Below are 22921 nucleotides of genomic sequence, written 5' to 3' on the forward strand. Positions count from 1 at the left end.
GGATTGTGGTAGTCTGTGATTGCCTAGAAGGGAGCAGCAACTTAAACAGCTCTGTACAGCCCCGTCCCTGCCTGCAGGGAAACATCCTGCCCGGAGGCACAAGGACACTTGGAGGAGAGAAAGTGGGACAGTTTCCTGTGTTTATTCATCTGTGTGCGAGACAGCGAAGAAGTTTTAATAGCTGAACACAAAGCCCAAATGCATCACCCCAAATAACAAAAAGATCATTTAATTGAAGTGGTTGATGGAAAACAACGGGGGGAATAGGAAGTGGCAACCTCTGGAGGACAGACAAATCAAATATCTCGATCAGCATTTATTGCTGGCCGTACAACTAATAATAGAGTCAGGAACAGGTAAAAATAGCCTGCTTGAAAACTGCTCCTGGCTGACAGGGAAAAAAATCCATTTTCTCCTTCTAAACAGTTCTTTGGGCAGAGCATGCCAGGAGACAGATGTGCACTGGGATCCCGTGGGCTTGGTGGAGTGGGACCAGAGCCACTGACAGCAAGGACAGGATGTCAGGGACCTGGGGTGGGTGGAGGAGAGCTCATGGTTGTGGGAGCTCCCAGAGAAGAGGACGTGGGAACTGCCTGTGCCATCCCAGAGCCCAGTTCCTCATGGAGTCACGCAGAACCCGAGCAGGGAGCATTACACAGCATTAGCTGAGTCCTCCCAGGCTCATCTAGAAACTCATCTCCTGCAGGAGCAAAGCACATTTGCTGGGAGCCACTGCCAGTGATTGATGATAAAGGATCCACCTCGCTGCAAGGCAAAGCCTTCCCACGGTTATGACTCTTTTACAAATCACCACCTATTTCTGACCTGACTGCAAATAGCCCAAGGCTTAAGCAGAGGCAGGTAAAAGGGCATCTCCCCCACGGCTGCCAGAGTTTGCCCCTGCTATTTGTGGGATGTTTTGCTCCTCGCCTGGTTTTGGAGGATAGAATCCCCTTTCATGCAGCAGCTCAGCAGAGCCAGAGCCGCAGGCAGGATGCTCTGCACGAACCCCAGCGACACCTTTAATGGAATCACCTTCAGCACAGATCAATCCTTGTTTCCTTGCTATTACCCTCCCTATTTTCACCCGCCTCGGTTTACCAGCCACCTGCCAGCCAGCAAAACCCACCCCGTGTCTGCGAGCAAGTGTCTGAGGAAAGGAAATTCCACGAAAGTCACACAAACATCCCGGCGACAGAACATGCGGCTCCCCAGGGCCAGGCTTGGACGAACTGTGCAGCAGCAAAACAGAGCTCACAGCAGCAGCACCACGGCAAAAATGTAGGAAGCAAAATGTTCCAGGAAGCAGGAGCGGCACCGGGGTGCCCAGCACAGGGACAGGCGAGCGGGGGATACTCGGAAAAGGACAATTACATCAGAACATGAGTTTGGTTTCTGAGTGTGCTGGGGAGCTGGGAAGGATCATCCCCCCGGGGCTGGGCTGGCCTCGGTTCACGGCCGGGTCCTGCGGGTCTGAGCAGTGAAACAGGACTGGGAGAGCCATTTGTGCAGTTCCCACCTGGCACACGCAGAACCTGCATCTGTCCCAGGCCTCGGAGAGAGGCACATCCCACAGGAGCTCTTTGTCATCACCATTAAGATGCTTCACATCCTACTGAGGGCTCATCCCCTGTGCAGCAGCTCACAGCATTCCCGGGCTCTCGAGCAACCACGCACATGGAGCCGAGCCCAGCTCTTCTGGCTCCCCAGTTCTTGCTTGTCTCCCCCAGGACTGTTCTTTGGAAAGGGCCCCTCTCCCCGGGAGCTGTACAGCAAGCTGGTGTCCAGCTCCTTACCCTGCTCCCAAAGAACCAGCGTGGGCTGTGCATTTCCCAGCAGCTGCTGGTGAGCAGCAGGGACTTGTGGGACCCCAAATCCTGCCCTGGCTGCTCCCCTGGGGTGGGAGAAAGAGTGAATGGCCAGAGGAAGAGGGGAGCAGCTGGGTAGGGAAGGAAAGGGAAGGGAGGCTTTAGCCATAGTTCTTGCTTGTTCCCCTTGAGGAAAAACATCTGATTAAATCAAGATGCAGCATCCAGGGTTGCTATTCATTCCCTATATTATTAGCTTGTCTCATTTTATTAAATCTCTTTAAGGCTTTTCAGAAGCAGCACGTAATTCCCAAAATATAATTTTTCCCAGATGAGATATGATGCAGAAGCTGCTCCTTCTCTGGGGACCGGGGGGTGGCTTTATTTGTTTCCCTCCCCCAGCCCCTGCTTCTTTAGCAACACTTTTCATGTCTCTTGATTCCTTTTAACACTTGGGATTTGATTAACAGAGAATCTGGAAGCCTGAGATGTCTCAAATCCCCAGTTCCCGGAGTTATCCAGGCAAGGAGTGGCAAGAGGTCCCTCGAGACACCATCCCTGTGCTCAGTGTGATGCCGCTCCGAGCCAGGAGCACCCTGGAAATCTGCTCCCAGTTTCGATCTCCTTTCATCCCATTCTCTTGCCTACAGGGCATGCAACATCCTGCCAGCATGAACAAAGGTGTCTCCATGTCCTGGATGTGTCCCCAAACTCCAGCACCTTCTGCTCCCTTCCGAAGAGCAGAGTTTCCTTCATCTTCTCTGGGATTAGAGAGAAATGTCACCTGTAACTGGAGATAGGCAGTGATTGGGCTTGGAATACGAGGCACAAGGGAGAGGGAGGCTTGGTGACTCCAGTGAATGCATTGCTGTGGATTTCAGGAAGGTTCCCATGGAAATAGCGATGGCTGGCAGGGTTGGCAGGACAGAAATTAAAGCCCAGGAGGAGGCAGGGAGCCAGGTGGGCAGTGCCAGGCAGGAGCTGGCAGAGGGAGGGGTAGCAGTGCTGAGGAGCCTGGAGATATTTCCTGTCAGGTCCCACATCTGCTCCTGTAGGTCCAGAGGGGCTGAGGCCAGTGTAGGAGTGGAGAGGTTGGGATTTGGGGGACTTGAGCTGGGCAAAGGCTGAGCCAGTGGCCCAATCCAGGACCCTTGAGGCTCCCATCCCAGCAGGCAGAGCCTGGCCCCAACATCTTCCCAGGGCTCTGGCGGCTCTGGGCCCTCCTGCAACCCTGACTGGGAAAGGAGCCGTGCTCCGTAAACAGTTCCTCCCGAAGAAAACGCAACATGGAAAAAGCAGCACATTCCTTCCATTTTTTCCCTTTGAAACAGGATCCAAGGAGGATACGGCTCACCGGGCTGTCTCGGGGCGGCTTTTGAGTGTGAAAATTAAAGAAAACAGCCTGGTAACTTGTCCTCTGCCTCATGGCAGGAGCTCTGTGCGTAAGGACCCCCGGAGTGAGGGTGGAAATGGGCTGGGTTGGGTTGGATGGAGTCTTCTCCACCCTGCCCCTGACAAGGGTGATGCCAGGGGCAGGGGGCCAGTGGGCATGGGGTGCTGCTGCTTTCTCAGCACTGGGTGAAATTTCAAAGCTTTCCCTGGACACCGATAAGTTGGGAACTGCCAGTATCCCAGATCCCTGAGCATGGACCTGCCAGCAAAGCTCATCCAGCTCAGCCCTGGGATCCCCATCCTGCCCTAGGCATTTGTTTGGGCTTCAGCATTGGGGGTTTCCCACATGGGAATAGTTTCCCACCAGGGCGTTCTACTCATTGCTTTGCGAGCATTCAAAGTCCAGATTGTTTTCCCTACACAACAGGGACAGAACAGACTGGTTTATTCCCCTGCAAAGATAAATTCTGTCATGTCCCCTGTCCTGGATTAAGGAATCCCCAATAAAGCAGTGCCCAAACTGCCCCCAAAGTTCATCTTTGCTTTTACATCAAATCCCAACCACTGGCAAAAAAAGCCAAGGTTCTGCCTCAGTGTTGGGATGGGTTTGGGAGCCCTCACCAGAGCTCTGAGCCCCTCATTTGCTGCCATCTTCCCCAACAGCCAAAGTGCAGACTCAGCAAGCAGGAGCAGGGCAGAAATGGCGAATTCCCAGTGCTGCCAGTGCCTCACGTGCTGCCCTGATTGCGCCACGTGTTTATTCCCTGTTTATTCTCTGTTTGTTTGCCACGTAAGGGCCGGTGGCCGTCCCTGGGGCAAGGCAGCTCAGCTTCCCTGGGCGAAAGCAAACACGGGCACGGGGTTACAGGAGGTCACAACGGAGGGAAGGGCCTTTGGGAATGTGTCCCTGCTCCTGGATGTCACCACCATCAGGGAAAGGACCACGGGACGCAGCCTCCACCTCCCGAAGTGTTCCTGGATGAAGCATCCTGTGAGCGTGGAGCTCATCCCTGTTGCTGGGAGTGTTTATTGTGCAGGTGATCCTCTCATCCCAAGGAATTACCACGTGCAGTTCCGTGGAAGGGAGATGTGTGTAGGGAAGCCCACGCAGAGAAAACCTCCACGAGGGTGGGCACAGAGGTTGTCTGGTGGGATGGGGGGACCTGAGGTAGCACAGAGTGATGAACTTGGTGACCCAGCTGTCCCTGCCAAGTAGGAGTTGAGATTTAACTAGTCTTCCCTTTCCTGGTGTTTGCTCTGCAGAATTATCCCAAACTTCAAAGAAAGTGTTATCTGTGGCGTCAGCACACAGAATCACATGAAGCAATTCCCAAGGCTGCAAACAACCCCTCTGCCAAGCTCCAGTGGGCCCAGAAAGCCCCATTCTGGATTTTGAAGGCGTGAAGGTATGAAAATGGCCCCATGACCCCATTTCCAGGGACCCCATTTGGCCCTTGGCATCTCTGCAAGAGCTGGATGCTCCTGCCTGTGCCGCTGCAGAGCTGGGGCTGCAACCAGCTGGTCCTGGGGGTCCCACAGTGCAGGTCCCTCCTTTGGAAGCAGCAGGACTCACGTTCTGACCCTGGCCACAAGGTCCATCCCCGCATCCATGCAGGATGTGTCCCAGCTGCAGCCAGGAAGAGGGGAAATAGCTGCAACACCACCAGTGCTTCACGTTCAGCCTGAAGGTTTCACCCCTCCCTGTGTAATCTCAAATTCTTGGAAATATTAGGCAATTGGAGAGGAATCACTTTTTTTTTTTCATTATTACCAAGGAAAGTCCCCTAATCCCTTGTTGTTAAATACCATAAAAGAACATAAATAATAGTGTCTCTGTGTTTCCCTCCCTGAAGCCCTGGGGAGCAGCACGGCAACACCTGGGACTGCTCCTGGCCAAGGCCACCCCCTGCCCCAGGGAGAAAGGTGGGCTCAGACCCCATGAGATGGGCTGGAACATCCACTTCCAGCTCCTCACCGTCCCTCTTCAGGGAAGAGAGCAGATGCCTCTAAAATATCAAACTCCAACTTTATGGCAGCCAGAACCAGTTCTGTGAAGGCAGTGACATTTAATCCGTGCTGGCTGCTGCAGGAAGAGCTACTAAAACCAGGGATGTGTCTGGCATAGCCCCAGAAAAAAACCCTTGTGCAATGCAAAGCTGCCACAGAATGGCTGGGAAGTGGGAAAGGCTGGAAATGGCAGATCAAGGGGGATGGAGTCTGTGAAGCCAGCCCCAGCACAGCGCCAAATCCCTGTGCTCATGGGATGCTGTGGGCATGGGATGGGAAGCAGCTCCACGGGTTTCTGGTGACAGACACACATTTTTGGAGACTGACAGTGGCTGGGGAGGGGAATGGTACAACTGGGGTCCCTTCTGGCCTTGCAGCGGGTTCTGGGAAAGGCACACATGGTGCCCAGACTGGAAATGAGACAGCACAAACACAGCCCTCGCTGTGTTCTCATTAGGAATAATTCTTCCTGTATGAGCACGTGCTTCTTCAGTAAATACTGATTTCACTTATCAACAAATCCAAGTGTATTGACATCAGAGACTTTGAGCCAGGACTGGCAACTCTGACATAAATTGTCGGAATAATGCAATGTATCCTCTCCTCGATGGTTGCTATGGGTACTGGGCCCGTTTAGCCTCTGTCTATAAACATTAGCTGTGAAGGGAATGTGGAAACTTATCTAAAAATAAAATACTATGCCCAAATCTTTGAGAGGAAGGTGGTTGACACGGCAATAAAAAAATAAATCTATGTGTAATGGTTCTGAAGTGATGAAACGCAAATACAGCATTTGTGAGCCCTTCCGGAGGAAATGGAGGCCGGACTGAAAACAGACCAACACTTTTAATTCTGCTGAGCAATGCCTGGAGGGTGAGTTAATTACAATGTGTAAAAGCAAAAGGAAATCAAACCGTTTCATGGAGATGACACTGAGAAGAGGGAGGACCCTCTGTGGAGGGGACAATGTGATGCTGAGATGTGGCCCCGCATTCCAGTGCCCGCACGGGAGCCAGCAGCAGCACAGCTCCCTTCTCCAGCACCTGCTCGCTTGGTCATTTACAGTTTATTTCTCAAACTGTTCTGGGAATCTGTGAAAATGGAGCCTGGGGCTGGAGCATCACCTCTGGAGTCTTTCTGTTCAAGGCAGGATTCAGCACTGGACAATTCTGGGAAGTGCTGAGGCTGGTGGAAGGGGTGGAGGGGCACATCGGTACCTGGCTGCTGCATGGTGTGGAAGGCAGAAACAAACCTTTCCTTCTCTTCCCTCCCTCCCACTGCCCCTGCAAGACATTGAAAAACAGCTGGAAGGCACTGGGTGGTGGGAAAGGCAGCAGGACCCTCATGTGAACCCAGGGAAAAGGAGGGGCTGGGGCATCAACATGGCCAGGGGTGGGATATCTGTGAAGTGCAGACAGGGACTGACTCTTCCCCTGGGTCTTCTCCATGCTGGGGCTTCCCCACTGGACAGCTGCCACCTCTCCATGCCCCTGGGCTGTGGTTTAGGTCATACATTCACATTCCTGTGCTTTTCAGTCACTTTTCTCAGAACTTTGCAATAGTGTGGAGACACTGCAGGGCTCTGCACGGGTGGGAAACTGCAGCTCTGGGTGGGGAGGTTCCTTTCCCAAAAACGAAGGGGTTGTGTTTTGGGTTTGCAGCAGGTTTGGCTGTTGTTGAACTCACAGCAATTTCCCGTTTCTTCCTCATCTGTGTCTGAATCCTCAGGGGCTCCCAAGTCCTCTCCATTGCTGCATCTGAGCTTTGTCTGCTTCTCGTGGCTCTTAGGCAGCACCTTCAGATGATCTTCAGGATCAGCTGGAGCTGGTGCTTCCATATGCTCAGAGCTCACTCGTGAAAGGCCCCCGGTGTTTCCATCATTACCGTGCTTTCCCTCCAGTCCAAAGGGAATTCCTTTTTGCCTGCAGATCTCCAATCATCGGTGTGGGAGAAGAGATGGGGAGGTCCTGAACTGTGTCACTCCCAGGAGAGCATCGGGATCTGCAGCGACCTGGACAGAGACCTGGGGACAGGGACCTCAAGGAGCTGCCACCACGCTCAGGCTGTTCTTCTGGTCACTTCCAGTGCTCCAGGGAGCTCAGTCGGCTCATTAAGGGTTGCTGGGTTAATTACTAGGATACATCTCAGTAGGAATATGGGAAAACCAGACAGTGTGGGGACCAGAGAGGCACGAGGTCCCCGAGAGAGTGCTCTGCAAAAGGCAAAGGGACAAGAGTCCATTGGGGACCCCACTGGTGCCACAGCAGCTCTGTTAGAGCAGCAGTTATGGTGCTGCCAAAACCTCAGCAGTGCCGTGGGATTGTCCCAACTCTCCAACAACCAGCAGGAAAATGCCCTGGGGGTTCCATGATGGCAATGAACCCCCAGAAAAGGAGCCTGGCCAGCAGCTTGTGCTGTTGGAGAAGCCTTTGGCCCTCCCAAACAAACCTGGGCTGAGGTTTTAGGGTGAGCCCACTGGCAGAAATGTTGCTGGCTCAGGCAAGGAGCAGCTGCAGCAGGGATGCCCGATTTCCCTGAGGGATGAGCAGGCACACGTGCCCTCTCACACCATCCCTGCCACTCTCTGGAGCACCTGCCATGGCCAATAGTTGTTTTTTCCTGCGTGATTCAGATTAAGCCTGGAGCCTCGAAGCTTCCCAGCAATTTTCCCTCGCACTGATTCTCAAGTGTATAATCAAAACAATTTGGGGGCTGCTGGTCAGGTGCCAGGAGGCGGACACAACTGCTGCTGTGAAAAGCCTCTCTGCCTGGGATTTTGCAGAGGCTTGAAGCTCAAATGCTTTGAGAAGTGTGGGAAGGGCTCTGGAGGAGCCAGGGAAGGCAGGACTGGGCAGGGGTGCTCGTTGGTGGGGGAGCCCAGCAAAGCAGCCCCTGAAATGTTCCCATCATGAAACGTACCTAGGGCTACTTGTTCTTCACTCCCTTCTGCTTCCTGCGATAGATCTCCTCTGTGAAAGGCCTGTAGTTGGGAGGATGGGAATTTCGGGAGAGAGGGGGCAGAGACAAAGAGAGGGGCGAAAGAAGGGAGGAAGAATTAAAATCAAGGTTACTGAGTGCTCACCTTCGTGCTCTACAAAATTTGTCCTTCACAGGTTGGCACAGCCCGACAATTCCTGTGCCGTGGCAATCCTGGTTTCAGCCTCTCTGGATTGTGGAGCAGCTACAGGATCACCCCTGAGTTGAGCAGGACCAGGCTCAGCACACACCCAGACTCCCCCTCATGCAGACCATGGCTCTCTGCATCTCCTCCTCCCTTGCAAATTCAAAAGACCTTTCACTGCTGAAGTACAACTGCTACTTCTGGGAGTTATTCTGTGCTGCTCCGTCCCGTGCTGCTGGCTGGGCTATTGTGGTGCAAAACAGCAGAGAAGCCCATCCAAGGAACTACAAAATGCAAGTGCTTCTTGCAGGGGGCTCTTCTGAAGACACAATGAGTCCTCTCACTGCCTTCCTTATTGTTCTTCTATAGACAGAATCTGGCACTCAAAAAGAAAAAAGGCCTCATTTTGATAAAAATAAAAAAAAACGCACAAATGTTCCTAGAACTCAGCAAATAGTTTCAGAGTGGAATCTGCCCATTATCGAAACAATTGAAAAATAATCCTCTGTTTTCTTTCTTCCCTGCTGAATTAATTGGAAAAAAACATCTCTACTTGTGCAGTTCTCTGAAACCTCGAGAGTTAAAGCTGGTAGAAATAATTAGAAGCTCTCCAGTTCTGCACAGCTACTCACCCCTCGTACAGCACAGCAATTGTGTAGGAAATTGCCACTACAGCTGTCAGCAAAAGGCCAGCTGGGCTGGCGTGCCTGTTTTGAAAGAGAAGGAAAAGATCAGGTAAGTACATGGGCTTATGCAAGACCTGGTTGAGAAAGTGAAATGAGACACTGGGCTAGAGAGCTCTCACTGCTCATTAATCAGAAGCAAACAAAAGGGTTGGTTTTTTTTTTTTTATGCTTAATGTTAACTGTCTTAGACAGATGTTACTCGGCAAAGACTCTTCCCGAGCCTACTTCAGCGACTTCTTTTAAGTCTGATCCCTGCACGTCTCTGCTATGAGAGCTCCTGCTTTGATGCTAAATCCTGAGATTATAGGGATGTTGAAGGGCTGAGCAGCTGCTGACACATGGCTGCAGCTCCCAGCCCAGGCTTTGAGGGAAATGCCTGATGTCCCAAAAAGATGGGCCACCCAGGGTACAGGGGACAGCAGGCAGCCAGAGCAGTGTGTGGCATTCACACATCCAAGCGGTGGCTGAGCCAGAGCAGGGATGGGGAGGGAAAGGGATGGGAAGGTCCATTCCTGCCCTGGGAAGGGTGCTGGGGTGTGTGCTGCATCGAGGCTGGGGGCTTGGTTGACTTTTAAACCCATTTCAAGGTGTTTTCAGGAATGCGTTCTCCAGTGAGATGTCACCAGGCACAGCATGGGGGACCAATGCCCCCCACTGCTCCTCACTGTCTGGTTATGGGGAGAGATGATCAAGAACTGAGGATACAATGGAGGTGGCTGTTCCTCTTAGAAGAGGCCATAGCTTTGGGACCAGAAATCCTCATCACCTCCTGCTCTGAAGAGACATGTCACAGAATCGTAGAATCACAGAATGGTTTAGACTGGAAAGGATCTCGAAGCTCATCTCATCCCATCCCATCCCCTGCCATGGGCAGGAACACCTTCCACAATCCCAGCCTGCTCCAAACCCTGTCCAGCCTGGCCTTGCACATTTCCCCACCAAGGACCAGCTAAATACTTTATTTGCTGACAGCCAGCTCTCATCCCTCTCAGAGCTGCCACCAGCAGTTAAAGGCAATCACCAGTGTCCTAATTAAGGGGGACAATTAAGACAAGCTTTAAAGCTTCTTCCAACCCAAACCATTCTGTGATTTCAGGACGATAAACATCCCACAAGCCTGGTGCAAGGTGACATGTGCTGCTGGGAAAACAGACCTGCAGAGAGAGGCTGAACCACCTAAACCTCATACTGGAGCCACTTTCAGGTACCACCCAGCCTCAACAGTCCCTGCAGAGGCACCCACAAATCTCCACCTTTTCACCACTTTCAATCTGTAATAACTTTTTCCCTCATTAGGAAGCTTCAGGCAACTTCCTTCTCTCCCAAGGCCCTGCTATTACATGCTTAGTCATGTCTCCTTCTTGATTCCTATCGGAGAGAACAAATTTACATGATTGTTTGTTGACAGCAAGACCTCTAATTGCATCATTTGGCTGCAGCTCCAGCTCTGATTTACACAGCCTGTTGCTGTGAGTTAGAACACTTCCCTACCAGAGGCACACAAAGCTGTCCCCACACAGTGAATGCTCCATTTGTCTCGCAGGAGAAATGAGGCTGCTCGACACAGGTGATGAGCAGCATTTGGGTGAACTGCTCCTGTCCTCTTACGAGTTTGACCTACATTTTGGGCTACATCTGATTGCAGCAGCGATGATGAATCAGTCAGGAAGGTTTTGTTTTTCTGGTAGGAGGGTTTTTTTGGGGTAGGAAGTCTGTCTGTCCCCAGCCTTGCTGCAGCTCCCCATGGCTGTGGGTTGTCACCCCACTTGATGCTTTTAAGGCTGGACTGGAGTCAGAGGACAGGCTGGTTGATGGGATATGTTTTCATCCCTTATGGATGAGAATGGATCGATCCCTTGGGTTCTGATGCTATGACAAGGAGTGTGATCCATCACCAAGGGAGGACAAATGTGCTCTGAGTCTGGCCTGAAGTTGCCCCACAGGAGGTTTAGGTCGGACATTGGGAAAATTTCTTCCCTGGAAGGTTTATCAAGCCCTGGCACATCTGCCCAGGGCAGTGGTGGAGTCACCGTCCCTGGAGGGATCTAAAAGCCGTGTAAATGTGGCATTTGGGGACAGGTTTTAGTGCTGATCACAGCAGGGCTGGGTTAATGCTCGGACTCGATGATCTGATAATTCTTTTCCAACCTCAATGATTCTGTGATGGTATGAACTGAGGTCCCAGGGAAGAGAAACAGCCAAAACCACCGTGCGAAGAGCTGTGCTGAGCTTCCCCCAGGCAGGTGGGTGGTGTCTTGGTGCTGCTTTGCACAGCTACAGCAATTTGTTCTCAGCAATTATTTGGCACGCCTCGCTGGCCTTAATGGTGGCAGCCTTTTAATGAGAAAAAGCAGGCAATCACTGCTATCCTGAGCTGCTCTTGCCCAGAATTGTGGTGGAAGACCACAATGAGTGGGGTGAAGAAGGGATTCTGTGACAGAAACAGCTCAGGAGGGTTCAGTGGATCCTGCAGAGGTTTTAGGATGCCAGTTTTGATGCTGATTTTAAAACAAATAAAGATCTCCTTTCAATTCCTCCTGGTCAAATCCCTACTTCTGTGCTGCTGTGGGGGTCGTCATGTGTTGTGGGGGGACTCATACTGCCCCAGCTCTGCCCCACTTCCCACAGCAATATTCATGTTCCACGGTGCTGCTGCACACCCTGTGGCCAACCCTCGTGCCCAGCACTGCCTCCCTTTGGGCTCTCCTGCACCATTTCCCAGGATTTAAACCCCATCCAGCCACGTGGCTCTGCCAGGAAGGGAAACAGCCTCATTCAGCCAACCATGACAGCACCGGGGGGGATTTCAGGTGCAGAACTAACAGCAACAAGGCTCAATGGAGACAGGAGAGAAACCATCAGCTTTACTTATTACCAGGGGCTGCACACGTGGCTGAAAAATGACCAGAAAGTGGCAAAGCACTTCATTTTTTCCACCCAAGCAGAGGAGAGGTGGTCACACTCAGGAGAACCAGTGCAAAATACCCAGTGATAACAGCCTGCAACACTCCATGGGCTCCTGAAGTAACCCAGCCAGGATTTTTTTTTTTTTCTCCTGGGCAAATAAATAAAATGTGATATTAAATGAAAACCACATCAAACTTGTTACACTGAATAGAGTATATTGCTCATTTGCTGCTAAATTACAGCCTATTCATTTCCTCCTAAGCAGGCTATTAAGCTGTGTTGTATCACACAAGGAGTGTTTCGGAAGTGTTATCACCGTGGGCTGGGGGAAAGGGTGGCTTGGCTTGTTTTGCTTTTTTCAGAGTAATTGCAGGGTCACACTGCTCCCCAGTACCAGTGCCCTGCCCCTGCAGAGTGACACCCTGCATGAATTTGGCCCTGACTGTTGATTTTTCCACGTGCAGAGCCTGCCAAGGACCTCGTTCAGATGCAGAGCATTTGCTGATGCCTCTTCATCCCCAGCACTTGGCCACTCTTTATTTTTCTACAACAAATGCTGCGAGTTTCGAGACAGCACAAGATTTTCCACACACAAAAATAGCCAGGGCAGCAAGAAGTCAGGTCATGCTGCACTTTCTCTGCCATCACAGAGTGTGTTTTTGGCCCCCAATGCACCCTGGCACCTCATGCTCTGCCAAGAGACCCCAAACTCTCCCTACAACCAGAGGTGTTTGTAGGGCCAGGTACTCACATGAGGGACCAGCCCAGGTAGATGGCTGTGCTGCCCCAGTACATGGGATTGTCCAGGACGCTGAAGGGGAAGCTGGTCACTTTTTCCTCCATCAGGATGCCGAAGTAATCACCTAAGAGCAAGCAGAGAGCTTCTGGTTAGGCTCCATGAAGTTGGGAGCCATGGGGGACTTTGGCACACTGATACCCTGTGCCACAGAGCATCCCTGCCAGGGACACACAGCAAAGGGTTTCAGCACTGACTTCCAGGCTGAGGAAACAGCAACAAATAAGTTGTTTGTTTACCCAGTGTCTATCAGCTTTTCCAGGAATGGCTCTCTGCCCACGAGGAAGGTTCCTGCATTGCAATAAGGTTATGGCAGCCACGTCCCTCATCAGGACACAGCTCTCGAGGTCCCAGCTGGTTAATTCTGGTTTTCTCGTTTGTAAAACTGCCTGTCAAATGCCACTCCACGAGGAAGCAAGTGCATGGGATCAAATCCATTTAATGTGAAAATAAACCCAGTGCCGCGTAATGGGTGTTTGGAGCTGTTATAATCATGACCACCACGACCAAATGCCCTCATCCATAATGCCACCCTTATCTCACAGTTCAGAGAATTTCTCAGAATTACAGAAAATAGCACCTCTGCCTACAAAACAATCAGTTATCAGCACAGTGATGATGATGATAATGGGTGATTGTCATCTGTAATGAGGAAAGCTTTCAGAACTGTCAGCATCCAACCAGCTTTCCATCTACCTTGGAGTAATCCTTCCACCCTCCCAAAAGAAGCTTGGAAATGACAAGGAGATGTACAGCTCATGAGCAACATTTCAGGGGGATAAAGGGCCAGGATGCAGATCTCTGGTTCTGTTGGTCTTACAAGTGAGACCACAAAGCACCACATCTACATGACTTTTAAATCCCTCCGCTGCCCTGGGCAGCCTGTGCCAGGGCTTGACAACCCCTCTGGTGAAGAATTTTTTCCTGACATCAAATGTAAACATCCCCTGGTAGAACCTGAGGTCATTTGCTCTTGCCCTGTCTCTTGCTGCCTGGGAGCAGAGCCTGACCCCTCTCTGGCTCCATCCTCCTGTCAGGGAGAGCCAAAAGCTAAAAAGCTTCCCCCTAAACCTGCTTTTCTCCAGGCTGAGCCCCCTCCCAGCTCTTTCAGCTACTCTTGGTGGTGCTCCAGACCCTTCCCCAGCTCTGTTCCTTTCTGTCCACTGCACCATCCATGCTCCATGTCCACTGCACAAGCACTGAACCATGAGGAGCAGCCAGTCCCTCAGCCCAGGGCACTGCCACCACCTCGGGTTGTGTTCCCAGCTTTGCTGCCAGCCCCTTCCCTGACCTTGGGCAAGTCTCCTCTGTCCCTCCTGGTGCTATTGTGCACCGATCATAACATCAGTCTTTCTTAGAGCACAGAGGGTGGTGAGGATTAATGTATGGTGAGAAAGTGCTCACAAATCCAGATGAAAGGCATTACAGGAGTGCAAACTATTCAAGGTTATTATTATTACCTGGATCGTAGTGTAATTTCTTTGACCTCACATGGTGCTAAAACATTTATTTCTAAGGATAAACAGCCCCTGCCCAATTACACAATGCTTTTGGGCTTTAACTACAGGCCACTAAGTGAGATAATTGCCTTGTATTCATACTATATGTTCTCACAGTTACTTGGCAATACATCTCTGAGATTGTTCTGGTAGAAAGAACACATCACCCCCTGCCACAGCCCATTTCTGTGCTTTCTTATGTGTCAAAATGCTTCATTATCCCCTGCCCGCCCTTGCCTTTGAGCTGAACACCTCACTCCCCACACGGCACTGGCACTGAGGAGGTTCACACAAAGCCCTGGGTCCGTGGGGCTGGCAGAGGCTTATCTGTGCCCAGCACTGGTGGGGCTGTGCAACCCTCCAGGCAGGCTCCCCACAAGCAGGAGCACACAGGCAGCTCCCCAGGAGCTTTTCCAATGTAATCTCTGCCTCTAAACCTGCACAGGTCAATGAACATGACCACCAGAGAGGTGGTTTGTATGTGTTTATGTTCAGAGAGGTGCTTAAGGACAGGACTGTGCGCTGTGTTGCACAGCATCACCCTGGGTATCTCCTGTGCCTCTGCTGAGCCCTCAAATCAGGAATCAGCTTCTTGCCAAGCTGAGGTACTTTGGCATCTAATTTGAGCTACTTTTTGCTGGAGGTCTGTGCAGCCATCTCTCTGCACAGGGTGGGATGACAGCAGCAAAAAGCCATTCAGTGCACTCTGCAAGGTCCCCCAGAATCCCTGGAGCCTGACCTGGGCTGAAGCAGCACCTCTGCTTCACCCTGGAGAGCTGTCAGCTCCTCCAGGCCCAGCAACAGGCTTTGGTCAAGCCAGATTGACTTGAAATCTTGGTCAGTGCTGGAAGAAATGTCACTGGGGTATGAGGCAGATGGGCTCAGACAGGCAAAGCAGCCTCTCCATGACCTCAGCCTCGAGATAAGCCAAGCCCTCATCACTGTGTTTTTTGGGAAACAGGGCAAACAAGGAGGGTGCTGAAGTGATGCTGAAGTGATGCCTGAATCCCAGTGAGGGCAAAGCATGGAGACAGGGCACCAGGGATGGCTCTGCCAGGGAAAGAGGCCACATCCAGCTGCTGCAAACAGCATCTGGAGCTGGTGCTGCTGTGCTGGAGATGGGGTGGCACAGCCAGGCAGCTGGAGAAGGGTGACTCACACAGCTCCCACTGCACCATTTAGCCCACACTAGAGAGACAAAGTGTTCTGCAGCTGCTCCAAAGCCTAAATGTGCTGTAAGGAAAGAATTCAACAGGCAGCCCTGCCTGTTTCAGCCCTCACTGCTGTAGAAAAACTTACAAAGGGTCAAATCCAGCTCCAGTAATTTCTGAAGTGTCTGTGTGTCAGCAGCTCTCTCAAAACTTCTTTTGAGTGCAGATGTCAACAGTGAGAAGAAGCTGGATCCCCTCCTTGCCAAAGCAGTGCTGCCCTTTGCTATGCGGAGTCCTTGCTCCTCCTGCAGCACCAGGGCAGCACTAAACTCCTGCATGGACGTTGGAAGTACCAGTCCTGAGAGAGTCCTGAGCAAGAGAATATCCCACATGAGATCCTCAGAGACCTGCAGACTCGTTGTCTTCCCTGTGGCTGGGTAACAAACCACACTGAGGCACATTCTCCATTAAGAGTCTGCTGACTTGGACTCGTGGGGCTTGTGTGGAGTGGAGAAGCTGCTACCAGTCCAAGGATGGATCCTCTGTGGGGCCATGCCTCAGTGCTGCAGAGCTCCTGAGCCAGCCTGGCTGCACTGGCACGTGGTGCTGGCATGTCCCCACCCTGACTCAGCTCTGCCCTGGTGCCCGTCATGCCCTGCTAGCGGAGAGAGCTGGTCCTTGCGTGTCAGCCCAGGGCAGTGGTGGCAGGAAGAGCATGCCCAGCAGAGAGGATGGAGCAGAAATGCCTTATATGGACCACTTGCACCCACCTCTTGCCTGCCTCAGGGGATACAGATCCGAGGGACAGGGCCCTCTCACCTCTTACGCTGAGCCTGACTCACTTGTTTGCTTTTTCCCAGCGGTTCAAGTCCAGCGGATCCTCCTGGTCGGATGAATCAGGCTTTACGTAAACAACTCCAGATCTGGCTGAACTTCAGGAGCATTCAAGCAGCTCTTGCTGATGGGTACTCCTGTGCCTGGCCTTCCTGGACATGTCTCCACAGGCACAACATCACTTCAGGTGATTCTGGAGGATGCTGGTGCCCGGTAGCTGAGGGACAGGGGTGTGATAGGGCGCCAGGAGTGAGGCTGCACATGGAGGGAGTGCTGAGCTCTATTTCTGGCAGCAGGATTTCGGCCAACTCAACACATTTCTTTGCAACTCCACTTGAAACCAGAAAGGCTTATTACGTCCCTCTCTTCTTCCTAGCGACGCCACAGGAGCTAATTGAATTTGGTTTGTAAAGCACTTGCAAAAGCACAGCCTAAATGAGGTGTCAAAGCTGGGGCTGTGATTATTTCAGCCAGCAGGAGCTGCCCCTTTCCTTGGATATTTATTGTTCCTGTCTCTACTTTATTTTTATGAATTCCACACATACTGGCATGTTTTCAAAGTCAACAATGCTAACAGAATTACGCTCTAAATGTGAAAGCAGGCACAGTGGAAAATGCCTTCTGCCATAAAGCGGCAGATAAAAGGATCTGTCAACGAACATCAGGTTTATTGCAGAGGGGAGAGCAAACAACATCCTGCCTCAGCACGTGTGATGAGCAGGTGGGTGCTCAGAGCAGGGCTGCTGGACTGCTCACACACGCTGTTCCTGTGCCATTTGTGAGGTCTTGAGCTTGGCGTCCGTTTTTCTGGAGGGTGTTTGGGCTGGCAGATGAGCAGCTGTGCTCTGAACCTCCAGGCTTGATGCTGGAGGTGATGGGATTTGCTGTATAAAACCACTGTGCGAGGTAACTGAGGTAACAGCAGGATTGGGTCATGCTTTGGTATCATAATGACAAATCTGACAGCCCTGAAGGCAAGGATGAGGAAACTCCTACAGGACTCTGCCCTAGCAAGAGATCCCTGCAAGGATTAAATGCACTTTCTGGCAAAGCTGTAGGATTTTCAGTGCTTACCTAGGAAGGTCCCGGTGAATCCCAGTGCTAAGAAGCTGGAGATGACAAACAAGGTCCCTACAGCTGAGATGGCCAAGCCTGAGTAGTAGGTCCAGTGGCAGTCCCAGCCCTCCAGCTTTGGCTGGCTCTTCATGGCTTCTGTGAAGCTGTTGGGGAGACAACAAGAGCTGTTAAAAGCAGCAACTCCTAATTAATGTGAGATGTGGAGCTTTGGGAGTGAAAGCTGCTGAGGAGGCTCCCTCTCCAGATCCCTTTTTCCACCCGAGCCTACTCAACCTCCCAATGGGAGAAGCAATCAGCTAAAGACTGTGAGGAGCCAGGGCTTGATCTGGGGCAGCTATTTCTACTCACAACCCTTGCTCACTCCTGGAAATACCAGTCCCACTGACTTGTGATATCAAATGCTTTGCCTTATTCACTAAATCCCAGTTTTCATCATGACTGAGAGCTCTGGGACAGACGCCCTTGCAAACGCTGGAGGCTGCGAGGCCTCGGCACAGGAGGACCCGAAGGGTTGGGAACAATTGGCTGGATTATCTCGTGCTCCCACCCCCGTTCCCCTCCATCAAAATATTTTGCAGCGTTCATGTGTTAGCCACGTGCCCAGGAGTGATTCACGGCTGGAGCCTGACAGGCAGGGGGAGGATTGGAACGGCGAAAGGAAAATACGAGAGACGAGGCGTTTTCAAGTGTGAGCACAGCTCCTTCCATTCCAGCCTGGGTCAGGAATTACAGGTCTGACCTTCCAAATACTCGTTTGTGATCGGAATGATGGTGATCCCTCCCTTCAGCCCCCTGAGCTCTGCCAAGAGCAGGGCTTGGCAGGCTCAGCACCACACACGGCTCCGACACAGATGCGTGATGACAAAAGAGACAACGCTGTGATTAAAAAAACACCATTAATAACAGGAGAGGAGATAACAGACCCGCAGAGCTCTACACCGTGTTTCTCCACATGTTGTTGACACATGAGGTAGGAAAGTTTGAGCCTTTTTTTAATGAGCACCCTGGAGGCTAAAATTCAAGTGGAATAACAGCTCTCCTGCACCTCCGGCCAACCACTGTCTTTCAGGCCCAGGAGAATGATTCCTGCCCACAGTCCTGGGCTCCTCAGCTGGAAAGTGCTTCCATAATGCTACCTGCAGGGCTTGGGATAGCTTATTTCCCTGGTGTCCATGTTCCCTAAGCCCTGCAAACCTCTGGATTTTCCCTGTTGCCCAAATGAAAGCCGAGACAGACAGTCCTGTCTGCCTGGCTGAAGGCCAGGCAGCTGGAAATACATCCTTCAAAAACCTGATGGCAAGTTCATGTACCAAGCAAGTCCAGGATAATACTTAAACTCTGTGGTTTAGGAACCTGGATGATATATCCTTTGTTCACTTTGGAGCTTGCTCCCACTAGGCCTTCTATTGTTGAGGAGTTTTTAGGACCCCAGAACAAGACATTTAATCATCAGTTTGGATTGGAGCAAGGAAACACAAAACATGGAATAAATGTAATAAGCTCAGAAGTGAGCAAAACCACAGCATCTGGGTGATTTACACTCTGGAAATTACAGGGAAAATCCTCTTCCCAAGAGCCAAGCACAGACAGAGGAACAACAGCGTGGCCCCAGGCAATGTAGGCACAGTCTGAAGGGCTGGCCCTCCTCCAGTGCCCAGCACAGCTCCCTGTGCTCACCAGGCTCACACTGGCTTAGCTTAAAATCACTTCCGATGGGAAGACGCAAATCTGGCTACACCGTGAAGCAGCAGCAGCTGCACAACCCTTTGCATCATCTCCGTGGTGTTTATTTTTAAATGACACAAGTCTCCTCTACGAGGAAGCCAAAAAATCCATGTCCCTGCTACCAGCACCGCCTGGGTTTGGGAGGAAAGCAATCCCACTGCAGGGATGTGCCTTTCTGCCCGAGGAATCCTGGCCTGGCTGTGCACTCAGGACACACCCTGACATCCCTGGGGATGCTCTGCAGCTCTTTACTCACACAGAGAAGGATGTGCCTTCCACAGCGTTAGGGTTTGGTTCCACATCCAGCCAGGACCTATCCAGAGGGCAGCAGCACCAGGAAGGATTTTACAGCAATTTGCTGATCCCCAGGGAGGCAAATCTGGGACAGCAATGTTGTGCTGGAACCCACTTGGATCCCAGGCATTGGCAAAGAGATGGCAAAACAGAAAGAGGTACAGCAAGAGCAAAGCCCTCAGAGCCTGCTTCTTGCTCTGGATGAGCTGGATTCACACTCTCTCACATCCTTGGGCTCCTCTATCCCATGCTGATGACCTTACTCGGCCTTGGAACAGGGAACAAAGGTGGCTTCAAGAGGACAATCTAGTTGGCTAGGATTCAGCACTCGAAGTTTTGCAACCAGCACATGGCATGGTTTGTTTTGGCAAAGCTGTCTCTCCTGCTCCGGATGATCCCATCCTTCTTTTCCATGGTCGGATAGGCCTGCATTAGTTATTCTCATCAGCATGTCTTGCTCAGTTCCCTGCTGTTTGGCTTACAGCTAGGGAGGGAGGTGTTTGCATGGAGATAATGGACTGCCTTTCCCTCTAGGAATGGTTTATATCCTCCTAAACACACTCTCTATTTGCATTAAACGTGATGCGCTCAGGAGTTCTCAGAATTGGTAAATAAACCTTTTAAGCATTTATGACGGTGGGCCGTGACAAGCAGCACGGAGCCATCAATTATTCCAGCATCCACAATGGTGAGGGAGCCTCCCTGGCTGTGTCTTGCCCTCCCTGGCAGGGAAGGACAAGGTTTTGGACATTTCCCTTGCTAGGGAGCTGGTCTCCTGAAATACGACATATTTCAGTGTGTCACGAGACCAGTCCCTTCCTTCATGTGCCTCTTGAGTCACGTTGGGGACAGCATTTATTTCAGGCTCACGACAAGGCAGCAGCACAGCACAGCATCCAAGAGGACATCAATTAAAGCCAGGCTTTGTCCCAGTACCTGGAATTGCCTTCTGTGCCAAGCAGAGCCATTGCCATGGTGAGGAGCATCCATCCCTCCTCCAGCACAGGGGAGGGTGGGGAGGCTGAGACCTACTTTGATCACATCCCTGGCTGCTGTCATGAGGATGGCTGTCCCTATAGGGGGGCTTGGAAGATGCCCCCAGCTTTTGCAAAGGGAAAATGGGGTAATGGGGCTTCCCCTGACATCTCCCCACACTCGCCAGCATGACATCAGAGGCACATATTCTCCACCAGCTGGGAATAGCCCAAATCCTTCAACTCTGCTCTGGCCATACTGGCAGATTTGGCTAATTCCTGGCAGAACAGGAGCAACCAAAGCAGTAGGCATTGTTCTGCCCACCCCTCCCAAAAACAGAGAGGTAATTGCTCAGACAATCAGAAGTCTTATTAGTGCTCCATGGGAATCCCAGAAAGGTTTGGGTTGGAAGAGACCTTAAAGCTCATCCAGTTCCAAAACCCTGCCATGAGCAGGGACACCTTCTACTATCCCAGGTTGCTCCAAGCCCTGTCCAATCTGGCCTTGGACACTTCCAGGGATAGGGAAGCCACAGCTTCTCTGGGCAACCTGTGTTTCCACATAAAACATTTCCTCATAAAAAATTTCTTCCTTATATCTAGTCTGTCTCTCCTCTTCCTGTCTACCACATAATAAACCACATGAACTGGAAAACCACTCAAAGTGACTCTGCACTATGGGGATGGACATGTCACGCCAGTGGGTTCACAGGAAGAAAGTGGGAGTTAAGGAAATGGGCAGCAGATCCTCTGGCTGGGACATGGACAGGACATGCAGCCAGGTTTGCACATCAGGTGCTGATTTATTGAACCAGAAAACTTAACAAGTCACAGTGCAAAACACATCCCCAAAGGTCACATGGAGCAGGAAGAAAACCCAGAAATATTGTACCAAAAGAGAAGCTGAGGTTTCTAGGTCTTGTTGGGAGCATCCCTCAGTGGCCCCCACCAAGTGTATTTTGTCATCCCTCTCCTCCAAAGGAGGACAAAGACCTCGTCCAGCAAACTGGGTCGCTGCAGGGAGCAGCCCAGCAGTGCTCCCTTTGACTGATCCCAAAAACCAGCCTGGAAACTGGGGCTGATAAGCACAATTGGAACAGAATTGGGCCAGGGGCCAGCAGGCAGCAAGGAAGCAGCAGTGGTACAAGCAACCAGGGTTTCGGTGACAACAGCCACCACTGCAAGGTGCCACAGTCACTGTGTGGGACGTCAGTCCATCCCCCATGCCTGAGGTTTTGTTCCTCTTGCCTAAAGGAGGCAAAGGGGATAAAAACCATCCGGAGGTGCCCAGCAGCACAAGCTGCAACAAAAGATCTTGTTCATTAGAAAACAGCAACCTCGACAACACCGAAATCGTCCTGCTGATACCACTGGCAATTGTCAGCCCGGCCATCATCCTCACAGCTTCTTTTGCCAATAATGACTTTGCTTTCCTGACAGCACTGGGGTGTGTGTGTTATTTAGGTCAGCTGGGGGCTGTGGCAGCTTCTCCCCCTGCCTCACATCTGAGCTGTGAGGTTTCCTCATCTGGATGCTGTGGGCAGGAGGTGCTGTTGGCTCCCTGGGGCTTTTCCTGAACAGGCATCAGATATTTCTGGCACTGTGGCTCAGAGGGGGCATCAGCTCTGTCAGGCCAGGCTCGATTCCCATCATCAAACTTGGTCACTTCTGCACACACGGCCGTGTGGTTCTGGGATCGATGCCATTTACAGCACACTCATTCATGGTGCCAGCTCACAAAATTAAACAGGATTGAGCATAAGGTGAGAGGCACTACCTGGCAATGACAAACAACCCCTTTTCTATGCAAAATCCTGTCCCAGGGTGGATTTATTTTCTTGGAAGCATCAGCTCCAAGTGAGAAATCCACACACAGGAGGCAATACCCAGAGTGCGCCATCAGTGCAGGACTTGATGCCAGCCTGCAGCACGATGTCACTGAGCCACTGCCAGTGGCACTGGCTGGCACAGCCTCTGTGGGACTCACTCACACTGGGACACCCCAACACCCGTAGCACCCCCAGTCAAGGTGTGCACGTGGGTGTTGCCTTTAAGCTCAGGCAAACATCCTGAGACCCGTTAGGAGGGAGGCTCAGAACCTCCCTGTGTACCTGCCCAAGGGTGGGGAGCGTGCCAGGGTGTGCCAAAGGCAGTGCAGGAGGGTTTGGAGGCACTGCTAATTGTAAATAAACTGATGCAGGGAGAGATACCAACAACGTTGTGAGGGAGGAGAGAGCGATACCGGATGCGAGTCTGGAGGACAGTGAAGGTTGTCACGTCCCATGTCACACAGATAACAGTCACAAACTGCACGCAGTGCAGATAGTTCAAAAGTTCAGGAATTGTTTTCACAGATAAGAGCCTCGGTGATGGAAGTTCCTTGCTTCTTGCAGGAAGAAACTGTAGTAATGAAAATAATCATTGCAACAAAGCAATTAAGGATGCTTGTCTTGTGCACTTGACTAAGCAAGTCCCCCCTAGTCACAGGTCAGCCTGGATTGCAAGCCAAGGCTGATAATGAAGCTGAGAGCTGGGAAGCATCTAATTGCTTAATTGAGCACAAAGACATTCCTCTTCTTATACGCAAGGTATCCTTTTGGAGCCAAGCTGGCACGAGAGCATCAGGGTGCTGGGCTGAGGAAGGACTCCA

General features: G+C 51.5%; 1 protein-coding gene across 3 annotated transcripts in view; it reads right to left on the reverse strand.

The window, feature by feature from the left end:
• Positions 1-6034: 6034 nt before the first annotated feature.
• Positions 6035-22921, reverse strand: part of PEMT (phosphatidylethanolamine N-methyltransferase) — a 42019-nt gene continuing 25132 nt past the window's right edge. For all 3 annotated transcript variants that reach the window (XM_066198263.1, XM_066198261.1, XM_066198262.1), the window contains exons 4-8: positions 17276-17421; positions 12673-12784; positions 8961-9035; positions 8127-8187; positions 6035-7419 (exon numbers count right to left, since the gene is read on the reverse strand). In XM_066198263.1, coding sequence (XP_066054360.1) covers positions 8133-8187; positions 8961-9035; positions 12673-12784; positions 17276-17421 — 388 coding nt within the window. In that variant the 3' untranslated portion in view covers positions 6035-7419; positions 8127-8132. The remainder of the gene's footprint in view (positions 7420-8126; positions 8188-8960; positions 9036-12672; positions 12785-17275; positions 17422-22921) is intronic.

The sequence above is a fragment of the Chamaea fasciata genome, unplaced genomic scaffold, assembly GCF_029207755.1.
Source record: "Chamaea fasciata isolate MVZ Bird 193981 ecotype frontalis unplaced genomic scaffold, bChaFas1.0.hap1 SCAF_16, whole genome shotgun sequence".
NCBI classification, from domain to species: Eukaryota; Metazoa; Chordata; class Aves; order Passeriformes; family Sylviidae; genus Chamaea; species Chamaea fasciata.